Source organism: Neodothiora populina (genome assembly GCF_041146345.1).
Source record: "Neodothiora populina strain CPC 39397 chromosome Unknown canker_contig_16, whole genome shotgun sequence".
NCBI lineage: Eukaryota > Fungi > Ascomycota > Dothideomycetes > Dothideales > Dothioraceae > Neodothiora > Neodothiora populina.
Genome location: NW_027191409.1, coordinates 615,301 through 634,413, shown reverse-complemented (window position 1 = coordinate 634,413; position 19,113 = coordinate 615,301). Strand labels below are relative to the sequence as shown.

General features: G+C 52.2%; 7 protein-coding genes across 7 annotated transcripts; 4 read left to right on the top strand and 3 right to left on the bottom strand.

Moving 5' to 3' along the window:
- Positions 1-424: 424 nt before the first annotated feature.
- Positions 425-3,164, top strand: AAFC00_003554 (uncharacterized protein; the record flags this gene model as incomplete). Its single annotated transcript, XM_069343042.1, has 8 exons — positions 425-547; positions 603-740; positions 795-905; positions 957-1,103; positions 1,153-1,827; positions 1,885-2,088; positions 2,142-2,314; positions 2,363-3,164. The coding sequence occupies 8 exons, from the start codon at positions 425-427 to the stop codon at positions 3,162-3,164; spliced, it is 2,373 nt and encodes a 790-aa protein (XP_069200857.1).
- Positions 3,165-3,376: 212 nt separating this feature from the next.
- Positions 3,377-4,336, bottom strand: AAFC00_003553 (mitochondrial 54S ribosomal protein uL3m; the record flags this gene model as incomplete). The annotated part of the gene is made up of 2 exons (XM_069343041.1): positions 3,377-3,462; positions 3,535-4,336. The coding sequence occupies 2 exons, from the start codon at positions 4,334-4,336 to the stop codon at positions 3,377-3,379; spliced, it is 888 nt and encodes a 295-aa protein (XP_069200856.1).
- Positions 4,337-6,750: 2,414 nt separating this feature from the next.
- AAFC00_003552 (uncharacterized protein) lies at positions 6,751-9,106 on the top strand (the record flags this gene model as incomplete). Its single annotated transcript, XM_069348458.1, has 5 exons — positions 6,751-7,262; positions 7,317-7,583; positions 7,673-7,864; positions 7,952-8,867; positions 8,933-9,106. The coding sequence occupies 5 exons, from the start codon at positions 6,751-6,753 to the stop codon at positions 9,104-9,106; spliced, it is 2,061 nt and encodes a 686-aa protein (XP_069200855.1).
- Positions 9,107-9,313: 207 nt separating this feature from the next.
- On the bottom strand, positions 9,314-9,995 carry AAFC00_003551 (uncharacterized protein; the record flags this gene model as incomplete). Its single annotated transcript, XM_069343040.1, has 2 exons — positions 9,314-9,560; positions 9,655-9,995. 2 exons carry the CDS (start codon positions 9,993-9,995, stop codon positions 9,314-9,316), a joined length of 588 nt encoding a protein of 195 aa, XP_069200854.1.
- Positions 9,996-11,297: 1,302 nt separating this feature from the next.
- On the top strand, positions 11,298-12,049 carry AAFC00_003550 (uncharacterized protein; the record flags this gene model as incomplete). The annotated part of the gene is made up of 3 exons (XM_069343039.1): positions 11,298-11,711; positions 11,776-11,939; positions 11,998-12,049. The coding sequence occupies 3 exons, from the start codon at positions 11,298-11,300 to the stop codon at positions 12,047-12,049; spliced, it is 630 nt and encodes a 209-aa protein (XP_069200853.1).
- An 827-nt stretch (positions 12,050-12,876) lies between these two features.
- Positions 12,877-14,157, bottom strand: AAFC00_003549 (uncharacterized protein; the record flags this gene model as incomplete). Its single annotated transcript, XM_069343038.1, has 1 exon — positions 12,877-14,157. The coding sequence occupies one exon, from the start codon at positions 14,155-14,157 to the stop codon at positions 12,877-12,879; it is 1,281 nt and encodes a 426-aa protein (XP_069200852.1).
- Positions 14,158-15,055: 898 nt separating this feature from the next.
- On the top strand, positions 15,056-18,886 carry AAFC00_003548 (uncharacterized protein; the record flags this gene model as incomplete). The annotated part of the gene is made up of 1 exon (XM_069343037.1): positions 15,056-18,886. The coding sequence occupies one exon, from the start codon at positions 15,056-15,058 to the stop codon at positions 18,884-18,886; it is 3,831 nt and encodes a 1,276-aa protein (XP_069200851.1).
- Positions 18,887-19,113: the final 227 nt, after the last annotated feature.

Sequence of the window (19,113 nt, the reverse complement as noted above, 5' to 3'; positions counted from 1 at the left end):
CGAACGTTGTGACTGAAAAGAAAGGGCTCGGTGGATGAGAATGAGCATGTAGTCTTACCTTAAAAGTAATTCCGAGGTCCGCGAAGAGTCACGAAGGACGCCGGACCAGTCAGGATATATGCCCGATATATAGACTTAAGCCGCATGTGACATGCGAAGAGTGAGATCTGTGGACCTGCCGTCACAGACCTCAGTTACCACATTGCGGTCCATGAAATATAGGCACTTGCGACCCCCACGAGCCATGTTGGGAAGGAGTCGCTGACCTTATCGATAAGAAACGTCACGACATTGCCGTCAACTGCCCGCCTCTCCTGGCGCCCAATCTATTTACGTGGTAACATTACCTTAGATACCTCTGCACTTATGTATGAAGCTAGTAAACTGTAGCTACGGCTCGACAACATCTATGAAGTGATCTACCATGGATTTCCTCAAATCAGCTGTCGCATCAGCTATATCGAAAGGGCCCAGTTTTGGATACGCTTTCGGCGACAAGGTCGACCTCGACCAGTCAATATGGACCTTACACAATGGCACCAAAAGGGTAATGTTACAGTCGCCCCCCGGTATGTGCCTTTGATTTTCTGACACCAAAACAGGAAGATGGTTCGAAGTGCAGCATCTTTTCCTTCGACGTGAATGCGAACAAATCTTGTCTACCATTGGCAAAGAACGCCTTGCGGAAATTCAGAACGCTTAGACACCCTGGAATAATTAAAGTCTTGGATACTGTTGAGGTAGTCGTCTTGAATCGGCTTGTATGGTCCTTCGCTTATTGAACGACAAGGTAGACAGACGCCTACATCTACATAGCAACGGAGCGCATCACTCCCCTCAGCTGGAAGACCAAGAGAAAATCATTATCTGAAGAGAGCATCAAATGGGGCTTGCACAACATTGCGGTATTGATGCTTGCTGTCCACATATGGTGAACCGGGACTAATGCCAACTAGAGGACACTCCAATTCATAAACGAGGAAGCGAGCTCTGTCCATGGAAGCGTCCGTACAACATCGGTTTTCACGACCGAGAGCGGTGAATGGAAGTTAGGAGGACTAGATGTCTTGAGCTCCATGAAGGAAGATGACGCTATCATATATGTTGGTGTCCACCTGCAGCCTCTCCAAAGTCCTTTACTGAACAGACTAGTCATATGGCAATGTTATCCCGGACTCCGGTCGCTATAGCCCTCCTGAGGTAGCAAAAGGAGGTTGGGACGTCATCAAGCGCAACCCACTGCCTGCGGTCGATGCGTACTCTTATGCCATTCTGGTATCCGAAGTCTTTAACGGCACCTACTCTGGCGCAGACCAGGCCGGTCAAACCAAGGGTGTACCACACAGCATGCAAGCCTCCTATAAGCGACTCGCGCACGCAAACCCAAAGACTAGACTTAGCGTTAGCCATTTCTTCGAACAAGGCAAGAGATCAGGAGCGTTCTTCGACACACCATTGATACAGCTCACGGAGGGCATTGATAACCTGGGTCTCAAGTCAGAGGCCGAGCGCGAAGAGCTTTTACAAGAACTCGATAGTGTTGCTGACTCCGATGATTTCCCCGAAGAGTTCTTCCAGGTCAAAGTCCTACCAGAGCTTCTCAAATCGGTCGAGTTTGGCGGAGGCGGCCCGAAGGTGTTTGCACTAGTCATGCGCATCAGCAAGAAGCTCCCGGAGGACGAATACGATGCTAAGATCACGCCTGTTATTGTACGACTCTTCAACAGTCCCGATAGAGCTATGCGCGTGTCGCTATTGGATAACTTACCTTTGATGATTGATCATCTGAACCAAAAGATCGTCAATGACAAGATCTTCCCGCAAATGGTAGATCGCCTTATCTCGCATTCGCATCTGCATGCTCGAGACTAACATCGTCAACAGGTCACAGGTTTCACAGATCTGGCGCCCATCGTTAGAGAGCAGACCGTAAAGGCCGTGCTTGTTGTCATCGGGAAATTGTCTGACCGCACTATCAATGGCGAGCTGCTACGATGCCTAGCAAAGACTGCCAATGATGAACAACCTGGGATCAGGACGAATACAACAATCTGTCTTGGCAAGATTGCAAGAAACCTCGGAGTCAATGTAAGTCCCAGTCTTGTGCAACCATCCATGAAACGATTTCTAAATGCGTGTAGTCGCGAACCAAGGTACTCACAGCCGCCTTCACTCGATCTCTACGAGATCCATTCGTGCATGCACGCAATGCATCCCTTATGGCTCTAGCAGCTACGGTAGAGCTCTATACGGAAGAAGATTGCGCTGGGAGACTTCTACCAGCCATTTGCCCTTCGCTGATCGACAAAGAGAAGTAAGAAGAGCATCTATATTGTCGACAGTGTCCACTGACCCGTTTCAGGATCGTCCGTGATCAAGCCAACAAGGCTCTAGATGTTTTCCTGCAGAGAATCCGCAAGTACGGTCAGAGCATGCCTGATAGTGTTGCACCACCACCGGGAGTTGCCGCTGCAAATGCGCCACCCCGTATGGGCACACCACAGAACGACAACTCATGGACAGGATGGGCCATTTCATCCTTCACAAACAAAGTCGCAGGCGCAAGTGGAGAAATACAAAAGAAGGATGCCGAGCCTGGCAACACAGCACAGGAGCGGCCGTCATCCGTGCCTCCCTCGGCGCAGGGCGCCTTGCCGAGTCGCATCAGGCCTACCCCAGTGCCTTTGCAATCTGCGCCTACCGTTCCCAGAGTCTCGTCCCAGCTCTCCAACGTTCATCAGCCAGAAGTGGAAGCCGAAGAATTTGCCGGCAACTGGGGTGATGACAATAACAACGACGACAATGAGGATGCTGCAGATGTATGGGGCGACTTTGACGATACGCCCAAGCATGCGGCAGCCACGAGCACAAGTACTACTGCGTTTGACGACCAAGGGGAGCCAGATTTTGCTGGCTGGCTCGACGCGCAAGCCAAGGCGAAATCCCAAATAAAGAAGCCATTGCCAAAGGGTCTCACCAGTAACAAATCAAGCGCTCGTACATCTCCACAAACTGGGGCGACCAGCAGCATGGCGGCAAAGAGTATAGCACCCAGGAAAGCAAAGCCTCTTTCTACTGCTCGCACACAGGCACAACCAGTGCAGCCTAAGAAAGTCGACACCGAAGCGGATGACGACGATGATTGGGGCGACGCATGGGGATAGAGAAACGATGTCAAGAGTACACCAATTATCACTAAAAACAACTTTCGTTTTGCTCCTTCCCCTTCTGCGTGAAGTGTGCATTTCTTGGCGCCCAACGGCAACTGACATCTTAATCATACATGTAGGGTATATACACACGACGGTTTCATGTCGCCCAATCTAGAATATGTAGTTGTGCAGCAATCGTCCTACGCCGTCAGGAAGATGAAGTTCTATGACTCAGCAAGGAGAGGCTGGTTTGGCCTCTTTATCGCATCCTGGAGCTTCACGATGCAACCCTTCGGTCCACTCACACTGCCTGCAAAGAAAACTCAGTCAGCCAATGGGAAGAACAAACGCAGCGGACAATTAGTGAAAAAGGCAGACATACCATGGACAACGACGATACCATTCGCGGCATCGACCTTCAGAACGCGCAGGTTCTGTACGGTGATCTGAGTGGCACCCATGTTTCCAGGCATTTTCTTGCCTGGCAAGACTCTGCTTCCACTTCCTTGCGATGCACCAGAACTACCCATGATTCTGTGCGCCAAACTGTTACCGTGACTCGCGGGCTGACCGCTGAAGCCCCATCTCTTCATACCACCGGTGAAACCCATACCTCTGCTGTTTGCTCTGGCATCGACATATTGACCTTCCTTGAACCAGTCGGCATTGATGACGGAGCCGACCTCGAGCAGGCCTGAAGCGTCCTTGACTCTGAACTCTTGCACGTGACGTTTCAGCGCCACACCATTAGCAGCAAAATGACCCCTCTCTGGCCTCGTCACATTGCGCGGCTCTTTTGTTCCAGCGCCGACTTGGACTGCCCAGTAACCATGCTTGTCGCGTGTCTTGTGTGATACCACCTGGACTCTGTCGAGCTGGAGGACGGTGCAAGGGACTCGCTTGGCGGTCTCCGGGTCGTACAGCGCAGTCATGCCCTTCTTGGTAGCCAATGCGCCGGTGCGTCGAGGCAGCGTGTATGATTTTCTCTCGAGAGCGGCCGAGGACGAGGCCCCGAGTACGGGCAGGTCGAGGCCAGTGTTGAATCGGCTGGGGCGGATCTTGGGGTTGAGTGTCTTGATCGTTCTCGTGAATGTCGTCGGTAGCACGCCGGATGGCAGGAGGAAGGATGGGGTCTGCAACAGCGCCATTGCTGCTACTGATGCTTGCGAGGCGAATGGCGGCATTGTGCTTTCCAATTGCTATGTGGGAATCGGGCGATGATGATGTTGCTTTGCAGCAAAAAAGTGTTCAGTGGCTTGAGACACGAACTTGGCGGTGACTGCGGAGCGTACACTTCTGACGCTCGATCTGCTCCGGGTGCCTTTTATTCTGTGTATAGTCGCAGGCTGGTCAGGGTTTCGACGGGGCCAGCGAAATGTGAAGGCCAGAGGATACACTATGGCTGGCTATACCATTACTTTACCAGGCAAGTCTTTCTCCGGGCAAACAGATCTCCCGATGATCACCCGCCGTGTAAAACGATGATATGACACATCTCCCGTGCAAGTATAAGCCACGACCATATTCGTGGTACAATTTCCGACATCAAACATCCCTCTCTCCTATAACATAGCTTGGACACCTCTTAGCTTATCTTGCCATCTAGATCACGTCTCCATAGACGTGGCTGTCCACTTCCACGTGTTGAATCACAAAAAGGCGATTGAGGAACTCGACAATCTCGACGATCGCCTTGGCCTGAATGTGATGCATGAATGCGAGCGTTTCTTGCTCGTGCTCGGAATGCGTCTCCGAACTCCCTCCCTCGCATTAATCCAACCTGGGCGTGCAGTACAATGTAGTATGTGTGTGTACTACATGGCACAGGACTGCATATGAAGCACTATAAAGCATCATGGTGTACAAGCACAATACTGCACAATGCGTCGAGCACTTTTCCCGATATGGTAGCTCATTAGACGCGCATGCTGAACTAGATAGTGCTTGCCAGCAGTAGCGTAGAGATGTGCGGTACGGCACGGTATCACTCTACTGCGGAGTATGTGCAAGCACACATGGCTACTCCATACAATTTTTCATTGATATAGCGAGGGCGCCTGGCTCGCTCCAGCTCGCATCTTCTCAAGCGAGCATGAGGAGAGCCGTGGTTGTCACGGCGGCTGACCGCAACGATGATTCGCTGCAGCATACTGGCACTACAAGAAGTGTCATGTTGTAAGCATATCGTCTGCTAGGCAGACCCCTGGACTGCACAGCACACGTCTCGCTAAAGACATGCCAGTCCGTTCGAGTATGCGAGCGAGGCCCTCGCACTCCATTGGGTGGCCCCCAAGTGCACTAAAAGGCCAGAGGGACACTTCACGCACCGGACCACCGCGTCTATGACAATATGCCGAAAAGTTGTCGCCCTGCCCCATCATGCATTCCTTCGCAAACCGAACGAGATGACCTGGCGGCACATCGCAGCATCACTGGCTACCGTCTCGTCAGCGAGCGCTTACTGCGCGCCATGACAGACCTGTCGAATCCCGCTATTTGTGCGCACGAACACTTCTGCCGAAGGGATGAAAGACCGAACATGTATTTTTGTACTCGACCATCTCCACGGCACGCCAGTTGACACGATGGTAGCAATGCTCCTGGCTATGCATGTACAGTATAGTGTCACGTCTTGATGAACGTGTCCCGTGAGCTAGAGATGCTAATATATATAGTTGCATCATGGGGTAATCAATTGTTCTTGCTCCACCGCCAGCTGCAGGTTCAGCTGTCTGGCCCTTCCCATTGGTCGCTCGACGAAATGCATGCACTCGAACTCTTTCCCGATCAGGTCGCACGTGCATACAAACGCAACAAAAGGGAGACCAGGGACGCCAGGCGCGCTGTCCTGGCGGCATTCGCGTCAAATACATGAGGTGGTGGTCCTTACCGGCGCTTCGCCGCCACCTATCGCACCGTATGCTGGGTACGTGCGTGACCAAGACATCACCATGATATGCAACCCACTGTACCAGCAAAGGTTACCCTACCATCTGTTTGTGCCGAACATATCCCAATCCGCCTATCGCGGGCCAATACTCAGTGCCATTTCACATCAAGCGCCCGCAGGCTGATCTGTAGGAATCCAATAATGCCGGTGGCGCCTGTATAGCGGGTAGGTTGGCAAGTCAGAGTTCCTCGCCTTTTCACCTTGCAGCGTTATCAGAAGTCAGAAACACACAGCCATCACACGTGCGAGAGCGCAGCTTCTTTGATGATTCTGCACCTGATATTGCGCCGGCATATCAACGCGCTTCATGCTGTCCATCCTCACCCCACTGCTCCGTCTTGTCCACTTCCTTTGTCTCCCAGTCTCCATTTCATCCCCCGAATCCTCCTTCCTTCCCCCACAAAGTCCTGCCTCCCTGGTGCTCTGTTCACAATATACATATCCGCCTTGTAGTCATCTACTCCATAGCCGGCCCTGGCACTGATACACTGGAGAGGGAAGTGGCTGCTTCGCATAAAGCATATAAGGCATCTTTGGCCTCTATAGTACTTTGCCAGCACAGCGCTATTCCACGAGCTGCAAACCAGGGTGCAGATCCGAATCCATGCGCGGGAGCTAGCAGCAGCTTTACTGCGACAGTGAGATACCATGGCGGACGTAGAACATGCGCCACGATCTGAAGATTTCAATTTTCGCGACAGTGATGGCCGACGGCAGACATCCTCGGCTGTTCAATTTACTCCTGTCAATCGTACTAGTCCACCACTATCTCGTGTGACCTCTTTTCGGCCAGAGCATACCGAGCTGCACAGCAGCATCCACCAGATATCATCAAATAAAGAGACAACGGAGAATCCTTCCCACAGCCGCATCCGACCACATGTCGCAGTGGGAGAAGAAGCACCGTACGCGCGCGAACAAGGTGCGATTGTGACCTATGAAAGGGAGGCTTCAAATCAGCCAAGATATAATCCGGGAAAGCGAAAACGATCACCCAGGTCATCGAGTCCAAGCAGATCTCCAAAACAGCGTGGTCTACAAGTATCGCCTCCAGCCGAAGTGGTAGAACAAGAACGACCCCTGAGTACAACCAAAGGCCCGGATCATGTCCCTACCCGCACTGGTGACAATGCTGGCAGCGCCACTTCAACTTCGATCAAGTATGCCAATTCATGCATACTGAAGCTTTACTACCCTGCTAATTTGATGAGCAGAACTCCTCAATGGGCTCATGGCCCAGACCAGACAGATGACGCAGACAAGCTGCTCGCCGAGAATCTGCAGCACAACCTCCGCGCCCATGAGGACAACTATTCGCGCGATGACGATGACGAGGGTAGTCATCCGGAGGGATACGAAGACCATCGACAACACAGCGACGAGGATACTCCACGAAACAATCCTTCCCTAGATCAGCCGGGCCAGCAAAGGAAGCCAGTTCGAAAAAGGATATTTTCGCAACGAACAAAGACAGGGTGCCAGTGAGTCTCACTTCTTTTTGTGGTTACAGCGAGAGATGATAAAATTGTGAAGTATTGGCTAGGAATCTTACTGAGAGTGTATCGTATAGTACCTGTCGGCGTCGCAAGAAGAAATGTGATGAAACCAAACCGATCTGTAACAATTGCATCCGAGGCGGCTTCCCTTGCGACGGTTACGGGCCCAAGGCCCTACTCGCTACTCGATCGCATAAACCACAACGAGTGATCGCTAGCAAAGTCGCTTCGATTTCTACGTTCAACACCCTCAATCAATACCCATCGTTAGTACATCTCTCATGTTGCGTGGGAGGGGATCCCGCGCAGAATCTCAGGAAGTGGCGCTGACTATCGCTGCGTAATCCTTCTAGCACAACCGTCATGCAGGAACCAGAAAGGTCAAGTAGCCAACAAACAACTCTGTCCCCAATGGAGGGATCGCGACAACTTCAGCAAGAACCACAATTAGCAGCCCCGTACACACCTTGGCCCAAGCCGACCGAGATAATCCACGCAGACCGCGACTCTGTGCCTCATCATGCGTATCACGCCCATTTAGCCAGCACCGCTTCAGCGCACAATCCGTCCATGACAGAGCCACCGTCTGGCGTCTCACCCCGTCATGATTCCGCATATGCTTCGACAACTGCGAGTAACAACGGCATCAGCAAATTCAGGATAAATGCCGGATCATACGGCAACGAGAGAACCAGCGAAGAACCCCGATACGTCGGCCCGTTGGTCACTGAAAAGGTCAAGATGCTCATGGGAAGGCTGTACCGTCATTACACCGACGAGCAACTCCTAAACGAGCGCAATGAATGCAAGTTGAGTCTAGAGCGCTACAACAAGTGCTGTCTAGCATCCAATGGCTCGGGCCCCCGAGAGCGCCTCGAGCGCTTCTTGAACATCCTACAGCCGAAATGGCTCGGACCCAACGAGCCGATCGGGTCCTGCGGAAGCGGAGTGATAGTGGAAGCGCCATTCAGCTGCCAATACGGCTACAATATCAACATCGGCGACAACGTGGTGATTGGCGCAGGCTGCGTCATGCTCGACCCCTGCAAAATCACCATAGGCAGTCGGACCGTCATTGGACCCAATGTCAAGTTCTACGGCATGACGGCGCCCATAGACCCGAAGCTGCGCAATGGCTCCCAGGGCCTGCGGTATGGTGGAAGCATCACGATCGAGGAAGACTGCTGGATCGGCGGCAATGTAACCATCTTGCCTTTTCGCACAATCAGGAAAGGCAGTGTCATAGGCGCCGACACGGTAGTGACAAAGGTGAGATTGTGACGTTTCAGAAAGGAGCTGGCATGAGAGTACACATCGCTGACGGTACCTTCTAGGACGTGCGTGCAAACACAGTGGTCGCCGGCAAACCAATGCAGGTGTTACGAGGGATTGGTCAGGACGAAAGTGACCGACACAAACCCCAGATACAAGAGGAAAACGATGCCTGCCTTGCCAATATGCTGATGAGCACTACGCGGGTTGGGCCTGCTGGCAGGATGACTTTTTGATGATGGTGCGCGCGCAATAAGGAGTAAGCCGAATGACGTGTTCATGGATCTCTCTTCCTATTCATGGTCAAGAGACGACGTTGTCAAGCTGCGAATGGACAAGGCCATAGTACGGTCCAGCCGAAGTAGAGTATGTAGAGACGAATAACGGATTTTCCATTGCCATCCACAATAACAATCACAACATCCCGTTCATGAATCAATTCCTCACTTGTCCAACTCCCGCCGCAACCTATCGTTTTCCTTCTCGGCAGCCTCGAGACGCGTCTGCAGCTCCTCCATGTGATCCTGGGCCGACACGCCCAGCTCCTCGATGATCTTGAAGACGCGCCACAAGCGCAGCACGATGACTATCGAGGCGACTTCCTCGAGCACGCCGCGCAGCAAGACGTCGATGACGAAGCTTGTCAGGATGACAACGGCGTCGAAGCAGCGGAATTTGGAATGGAAATAACTGTTTTTGTCGCAAAAAAGAAGTCTAAGCAGACGTACTCGAAATATACATATATATTCTCGGAGAGGACAGCATCAGAAAAAGAATCACATACCTGAACCCAAGCGTCCAAAGCGAAAGCCCCAGCTCCAGCACAAACACGCACGAAAACACCAACCCGACAACACTCAGCGCCTCGAGAGTCGTTTCCCCCTCTGCGCGTTCGATCCTGCCCTCGCACGTGAAGATCTGCACGATGAACTCTGCGAAGATGCTCGTTACGTCGAGGCTCACCAGTAGTAGGATCGAGTAGTGGCCCCATTTGGAATCGAGGAAGGACTTGGTCTTTTTGCGTAGGCGCGGCAGGATGGGCGAGGGAGGGGGCGCGTAGTCTGTTGATGGGGAGGAGGGGAGGAGGGATTGCCGTTCTTCTTCTTGTTCTTGTTGTTGGTCCATGATGAGAGTTGTTGTGGTAGTCGGGTTGATGGGCTACGAACAAGGTGGTGAGGAGGTTTCAAGACTTGGTTTGCTGGCGAGAGGTATCAGATGTGATTTGGGTAGGTATGGTGTTTGAGTGGGTAGGCTTCGATCGCTCCTTCCAAGGGCGCTTGGGGTAAATCAAGTACTGCAAGTGCTTCACAAGTGGCGATAGATGAGCTGATTCAGGTATGGATGTCGATCTGAGTTCAAACAGTGTTTTGGAATACTCTCACTGAAGAAATTCGAGGTTGATCTACGAGAACAAAAGAAGAACGCTCCCATGCAACAAGATCTGTTACACCGCCTTTGAAGATCCAAGTACACTACCTGCCTACTATATCGGCTGCGCGGGAGAACCCTTCAGGCAAACAAGAATCATGCGGGATATGACAGCATACAGACCCGCAATCAAGGTCGAGAAACAAGCGATGCGCAGTGACAGCAGTGATAAGATGAGATGCTACACCATCACTACAGCGTAGCACGATGTACTGTAAGACAACAGCCTACCTTGGTATAGCGACTGCAAGGTACTTGTACTGTAGCATTCGAGTCATTGGTGGAGATTGGAGATAAATTTGGAGCGAACCGAGTATCTTTCATCTTTCCCCACAAGTGCGGGAATCTTGAATGGTCAAGCGCAGAAGGCCGAGGCGACGTTCAAGGACGGGCAGATTGAGGTGGAATAATGGGAGGCATGATTTATTGTCATTGTTGTAGCAGTGATTGTTGAAGTAGGTACACACAGCAGCTGCACGTGTGACACGGGAGTTCTTGTTGCTCTACTATTGTTACACTGTTACCCCTTGGCCACCTTACCTCTCCTTGACTTTTATAATTATATCTACGCGCACACAATCAGGCACAGTTACAGGTACAATACGGGACAGGGCTTGGCCATCCATTTCCATCATTGACTCCATCTTGGTCAAGCGCCATCCATCATCCATTATCAATTTACCCATCCATTGCGCAATCATCTCACTTTCATCGATTTTCATCTCCGCTGTCCATATTTGAGCCCACAAATTTGGTCACTCGCCATCCGCAAATCGTGCCACTTGTATCCAGAACAGTACGTACAGGATATAAAGCGCATGCGCAGCACGATATAGAGACGTTTCCGTCGTTCTACGTGATGGACATTGCTGGCCCGTCGCGTCTTCCCCTGCATCCTCGACACCATACTACTTGTTTCGTCATATCGCGCAATGCATCTGACCGATTATACAGACGATCAACTTGCACATCGTATTCAATCCTTAACACACGCTCGCCATGTCCGACAACGGTGTCCCTCGTGAGGAGGAGCCTGTCGAGGTTCCCGAAGATGACAACCAGGACGAGGCTGAAATCGCAGCCATGAAGAAAAGAGTGCAAGAGATGGAAGCCGAGGCAGCAAAGCTCCGTGAGATGCAGGCCAGTCTGGACCAGCAACAGGAGGGGCTGCGCGAGAACAAGGAAGACATTGATGCGCGGAGCATCTTCGTTGGCAACGTTGACTATGGCGCATCGCCCGAGGAGATCCAAGCTCACTTCCAAAGTTGTGGCAACATCAATCGTGTCACTATCCTGCTCGACAAATTCACCGGCCACCCCAAGGGCTACGCCTATGTCGAGTTCCAGGAGCCCAGCTTGGTTAACAATGCCATCGTCCTGAACGAGAGTCTTTTCCGCGGTCGCAACCTCAAAGTCAGTCACGCCTCGTTCGCACATCCCCAAAGCATAACACCATACTTACCGATATCCCAACTAGGTTGTCCCAAAGCGCACCAACCTGCCTGGTATGAACAGAGGTGGTCGTGGTGGCCGTGGAGGTCCCCGCGGTCGCGGTGGCCCACCCGGTGCCTACGGCCCTCCACCCATGTACGGTGGTCGCGGAGGCTACGGCGCGCCTCCATATCCTCCTCGTGGAGGAGGGTAAGTGCTACCTTCGCGCCCTCTCAGGACTTTGCAGAGATGCTGACGAAATCCATAGTTACCGCGGAGGCTACCGTGGTGGTCGCGGTAGAGGCTACTCGCCTTACTGAAGAACATCCTGATACATGACCTCGAAGTTTACTTCTAACCAGCCAAGACCTACCTTCTTGCCGTCTCGCAAGAAAGCGAGCGACAGCGATTTTACTAAACTCGGGAAAGATTACGGGGCACGGCATCATGAGAGGAGACGGGGACAAGCAGAATTTCGCGACTGGTCTTTTGTTGCATGCTTCACTACTTTTGAGACAAAGTTTTCACGTTCTAGGCATGTTTCCAGAGAAAAATTATATTTGGTTTTAGAAACAAGAACAGGAAGAGACAAGAAAAGAAGCTTCGCAGGATCTGATGTGACGGAAACACTGGGAGAATATATCCGCAAAAAAGTGAAAGGAACAGACAAGAGAAAGTGCCAAAGAGTCAAGAGGTATCGCGCGAGACAAAAGGAGAACATCATGCCATGAAAATATGAAAACATGAAAAAGAAGGACGAGTGATGTTTACGCGGCAACATATGAATGAATATATAAAAGAGTAGGATTTGTTCCAGCCATCCATTCGGGAATCACGTCCTCGTCGTTTTGAGCCGCGCTCCTCCGTTTCTTCGCAAATCGCCAAGTCTGCCGAGTCTATAGGCATTTTGCCACACTGCACGTTCCGGATGTAAAGAGAAGGAAGAAGAGGGACAATGGATGCGATGCTTCTTCGCCCGCCTGTTCACTGCATGGGTACTTGTCAGCAGCTATCCCGCCAAGTCTATTGTTCGGCGCCGAGTCGAAGAGGTCGAACATGTACGGACTTCCGGCGAGGGAATACGGTTTTGCTGCCTATCAACAGTACGAGTGTCTAATCATACATGGCCGCCAGATTCGAACGTCCCTCACGAAGTGACAGGCTCGTCAGCGTCATTACTCTCATCAAAGTACTTCGCCAGATAGTCTGCTGCGAGACCCAACGTGATCGCTCCTCCAGTGAACCAACAGCTGTGGCGGAACCACCACCAGCAGTCTTCGACGCTCTTCAGATTCACCTTCCAGATCATGTACCCGGTGGTCAAAGCTGCACCGCCACAGCTTCCGATAAAGTACAGTGGCCCGGCACCCGCTGCGATACCTGCCGCTGCAAGCAGAGATGTTTGGGTCACGGCGAGACCGCTCAGCACGTACTTGGTCTCATTTTCATGGGCTAGAGCGATTGACTTGATGCCTGCTTTGGCATCGTCTTTGATGTCCTGGTGTGCATATATCATGTCATACATGATGGTCCATGCGATGCTGGACGCATACAAGCATCCCGCTGCCTGCAACGCGGCAGTATTCGACAGCAGATCAACCCCCATGGTCGGGAACCCCATGATCGCACCCCAAGAATAAGCTAGGCCAAGCACGGCCTGCGGATAGTACGTCACTCTCTTCGCCAGCGGATACAGAGCCACGAGTACTAACGATGGTACGCCGTAGTACAGGCACTGTATGGGGAATTGCAACAGAATACCCAGTCCGGCAAGAAGTTGCACACCGGTGAAAACAAGGGCAGCCTGGAGAGTGACTGCTCGTCTAGCGATCGGCCTCAGTCGCGTTCTCGACACCTGAGGATCGAAATCACGGTCCCAGAGATCGTTGATGGTGCACCCTGCACCGCGCATGATTCCCGCTCCCGCAAGGAAGAGCGCCGAGTAGCCCAGCACAGAAGCGGGCGATGCGATGGGATTCACCAAAGGTGCAGCGAGGAGGGTGCCGAAGACGCATGGAAGAAAGAGATAGTAGGTGCCTACAGGCTTGTCGAGGCGCACAAGCTCGGCATATGGAACAGCACGAGCGGGCAAGTATGACAAGAGTCCGGTGGTCGGCGGCGTGTACGGAGCAGGCACATCAGTGTCGTTCTTTGAAGGAAGTGCAGATCCTTGGGAAGATGCAAGTCGAATGGAACGGTGTGGCGATTGTAGCGGTAGCGAAGCTGCTTTTAATGCACTCTGAGGTCGGCACGACGACGATGATGATATAGAGGCTAGGGCCAGATGTCTCGCCGGTGATCTAGACGCTTTGTAGGGCTGTGAAGAATATGCCAGTGTTGATAGACGAGCATTTACACGTCTGATCGCAGTAAGATTTGAAGGTGCAATGCGCCCGCTGCTTGCACGCACCGAGCACCCTGCCAGCATGTTGAGTACCTTATTCAATGATCATCCACTCGAAAGAAGACAGTATGCTAGCCACGCGCAATCGTCACTCAGGCCGAATAACTTTTCACAGCCAATATCAAGCTGATCGCCACGTAGTCTATATCACAACACACAGACCACACTAGTTCATGATTGAGATGTCCAATGATTGATGCGCCTCAATATCTCCGGATCCAATCGAAGTACCTCGAAGTGAGTGTGAGAGGTGCAACTACGGTACTGTTGGACATTCCGCCATGAGTATCATGGTCTGTGCTGCAGCTCGAAAGCGAAAGCGAAAGACGCGTGCAGTTGCCTTCCGTGAAGCTCTATCTACGGCGGCTCCCGCTTTCTCCAATTTGACCACTTCGGGTTTAGTCTTGTTTTAATCTGGATGCAGCAAGCAGCAGCCGTGGTTTGTCAAGTCACATCGAACCGGAGTTTATAATGGTATCATCTTTCTGCAGCACGATTGATCGCGTCTAAGGAGAGATAGAGGAGGTTCGCTCTTCGACTTCTTGATAGCTACAGTACTTGCACAACGTAACGCGCCTTCCACATCTGTATACGCCACTTCACTTGCAGAAGGTCCAACTCCTCGCATCTTCAAGGACACACTTCACCTCACTCATGACAGACAGTAGGTGAGCTTCCTGGTGATGCTTGTAGTGTACATCTCAGAGACCCGGGCGCAGAGAGGAATCGCCTTCAGACGTGTACGGCGGTAGTTTGATTTGCCAGCAATGTCCAACGGATGGTCGTGCATCTGCCTCTCACTCTTGTTCTGATCCCACTGTCGTGATCATATTGTCTCTCTTGCGCCGATCTGTGCCTATCGTGTGCAGCAGCCTTGATCTGCCATCTTCCTCGCCTTCCAGACTACAGGGTCGTCGGTTGAATGCCCGCACAACGTCCTCGTGCGGCCTTTGAGCCCATCCCACCCGACTTGGACATCAACGCCCTTGTAGAACATACGCCCAACTTTCAGTACGCCGACCGCATATCATGCGAAGAGATTGCCCGCAACGGAATCGAAGAGTTCGAGCGACTTGTGCAGCACCATGTCATCAATCGCGGCTATCCGCTTGTCATTGACGGCTACGAGAATCTACTGGATCCATGGACATTCACTCCCAAATGGCTGCGCGACAATGTTGGATCAAAAGTCGAGCAGTCGCGGAATCTTGCCACCAAAGACTATCTACCCTTGAGCATCGCTCACTATCTCAACAACATGGGCAAACTTGCAAACCAGTTCTTCGAGAACCCCCGCAACTACAAGGACAAGACGCGCCAGCGCATCTATCTGAAAGACATCGACTGCCCTCAAGTCTGGCATGACAAACTACAAGAACACATGCCGCCTTCGCTCTTCTATCTTAATGATAGCACCGGAGAGCCTGGTGGCCCTGGTTCCACTCTCGCATCCCGCTCCAATCTCCCAGGTAGAAGGATGGGTCGTGGCATAGCCCGAGCTGGCGATCTGATGAGTAGTCTGCCGCCTGCGATGCGCGCCGAGAACCTCATGTGCTATGTTGGTCATGAGGGCACATATACGCCGGCTCACCGTGAGATGTGCGCTTCTCTTGGCCACAACATCATGGTCGAGGCTTCGGCTGACGTAGGCGAAGACGGCAAACCCGAAAAGCCAGGCTCATCCATCTGGTTCATGACTGAATCCAAGGACAGAAACACAGTCTCCGAGTATTGGCTGTCCGTTCTCGGCCACGATATCGAAGTCGAATCTCACTTTGCCCAGATATCGGCCTGGAAAAAGGCACCCTTCAATGTCTTTGTCGTCGACCAGAGGCCCGGTGACTTTATTCTCATTCCGCCATTGGCTCCCCATCAGGTCTGGAATAGAGGTACCCGGACGATGAAGGTCGCATGGAATCGTACGACTGTCGAGACCTTGCAACTAGCTCTGAACGAAGCCTTGCCAAAGGCCCGAATTGTATGTAGAGATGAGCAATACAAGAACAAAGCCATTGTCTACTACACTCTGATGAAATACTCATCTCTGCTTTCCTCCGCCAGAGCCCAAGCGGAGAAGCTGCCCAAAGAAGCTGCCAGCGATCTCATGAATAGCTACAAGATCAAGCAGCTGAGCAGGAATTTTAAGCAATTGCTGGTCTTGTTCAAGCAGATCATGCTCTCGGAGATGTTCTCGCCTGATGGTCCCCAAGAAAGATGCGAATATTTACCTTTCGACAGTAACGTCACTTGCGCCTACTGTCGAGGTAACATCCTCAATCGATTTCTCTCCTGCCCATCCTGTAAAGATGCCCTCGGCCACGAAGAAGGGGAGCCCTACGACGTCTGTATGGATTGCTATGCCATGGGAAGGTCATGCGGCTGCATCTCAAATCTCAAGTGGACAGAGCAGTTCAAGTGGAAAGAGCTCGTTCAAAAGTACGAGAGCTGGAGGAAATTGTACATAGACCTTGACGGTGGGAACATCAACGTGAACAAAACACCCTGGACCCTCGCCGAAGAACGGGCTTTACTTCCGCACAAGACTCTTGCTGAAGTGTGTCGCGAGCAGCTCAAGAGGCGGCCCTGGGTTGATATCAACAAGCCCAAGGAGCGCAAGGAAGACGAAGAGAGTGAGGAGGATATCATTGTCGACGATGAAGGACGAGTCAAGAAGACGGTGAAGAAACGCCCAAAGATGTGGCTTAAGACACACAGTCCCTGCCATGTTTGCTGCAAGAGACATCCCAACTGGAAATCCGCCAAGTGCACGACTTGCGACAGGTGGTGGTGCTACGGCTCATTGTTCAGAGGCGCGGACATGATGCCCCTCGACATCATGCAGAATCCACAGTGGTCATGTCCTCACTGTATGAACGTCTGCTTTGCTGGAGCCTGTCGAAAAGACCCGAAGCAGATTCCCATCGAACCCAAAGGCACACTCCTCGGACATGACACGAAGAAAGTGGCCGATGCTCGTAGCGTGGAATGTCTGGTAGACTTTTCCGTCTCGAACCTCACCTGGCTCCGTGATGATGAGGATGCTGTCGAGAGTGCCCGCATCCGGCGCGCCAGGGAAGAAGCGCAACGGGCGAAGGCGGCAGATCCACGAATGGTCGATGATGACGACGACGAAGAAGAGGAGGAGGGTGCCGCAGGGGAGACACAGGTCCAATTCGAGTATTCGCCTGATGGCATCCCGTCCGAACAGCGACCAGGCCAAGCAGTACCTGGCAGACAGGAAGCTGTTGCGCTTGACCCAGCCCTTCGGAGCGAGTCAGACCTATTACAATCGCTCTCTCATGCAAATGAGTCTCTCCCACCTTCTTCAGCTATGCTTCAAGGCCACAGACCGATCCAGAGGACCTCGTCTACAATGTATAACCCAGTTGCCGAGCAGTCGTTCGTACCAGCTGGGTATGCACCCGCCATGACAAGCGGCTTCGTGGCACCGTCAGCAATTATGTATCAAACAGAGGAAGCGACCGACGGCTATGCTTACCCAGACCCCGAAGAGGCTGCTCAAGTAAACAATGACGATGCTCAGCCGCAAGAATCTATCTACCGGCCGTTCAAGCCCCCAGGCAAGAAGCGTACACGCGACGGGGATGAAGACGACCAAATCAACATGGATGCTGCTCCAAAGAAGCGTCGCGCTGCCGACGAAACGACGAGTCAAGGAGCCAGGCCAAGGAACGAAGCTACCGTGCAGTATGAGAAAGAGAAAGAGAGAAAGGCATTAGACGAGGCTAAGAAGCAAGGTCGTTTCATCGCGGTCCAAGCTGCTTTGAAAGGCAGAAAGAGAGTGGTCAAGCTGAAACTTTCCGGGTCTCGCCTCGCACATCTTGTCGCACCGCAAGCCTCTTCGGCGGCTCAACACCCTGCCGAACCCACTGCTGACAACGACGAGGGCGACGCACCTGACGAAACGGTGCTGCTTCGCTCAGACGTCGTGCCTGCGACCGAGAAGGCACGAAAAGGCATCATGAGCTCGAAGGCAAAAATCCGCGTTGAAAAAGACGAAGACTTCAGCATGCGCTCTGACAGACAACAGCGAGCGAACGCAAAGCGACGCCGCAATCCTGTCATGGACTACGAAGAGGTCGATCTGGGATCCGAGGACGGCTCCGAGGACAATATCGCAGAGGATATCAGCAACACAAACAACGGGTCAAGAACAGTCACGAATGGCAAACGGAGGATATCGTCGTACATCCAGAAGAAGCACCAGAACGACCCAGACCTACCTGACGAGCTGCCAGAGAACTACAAGGACACGAGGCCAAACCGCAGTCAGCCGAGCAACAACACCCCACGCACGACGAGCAAGAAACGCAAGTCTGTAGGAGGACCTCGCCGAAGTGCAGCTCGTGAACCCTCGTCGCCAATATCAGAAGACCAACAACCTGAACCTCGCGCGTTCCTAGACTTGACTACCGATTCTCCCGCAACGACGGTATCGATACAAGAAGCCAATAGATTGGCAAAACTGCAAGCACTCAGTTTAGTCGACGACTCCGTGTCCGAGTCTTCACCGGCACCATCATCGCATCAAATCGTTGAAGCCACAATCGAGCCGTCGAAACACTTGTCCATCTTCGACAAGAAGCGCAAGAAGAAAGTCAAGATCGTGGGTGCGAGTTCGGCTAAACAAAAGGCACAGGCAAAGGTGGTCATGTCTCGACACTCGCGAGGAGATGACGACAGTTCTGGTGGAAGTGAGAGCGATGGGACGGAAGATGTTATACTCCCCTAGGAGGGGAGGTCTAGCACGCTGAGCCCAGAGACTTCTCTGTAAATGATCAGTCGGTCTGTAATTGTTTCGTCTCTTGCAAGGTGGCGTATACATAATCCTGCACTTTGTATCGCAAGCACCCTCCTAAACTCCAATGCTGTGTTTCCTACAGACCAAAGGCGAAGGAAATGACAAGAATCCACAAACGAAAGTTTCGAATGCAATACAATAGCGTAGATTCTTGCATA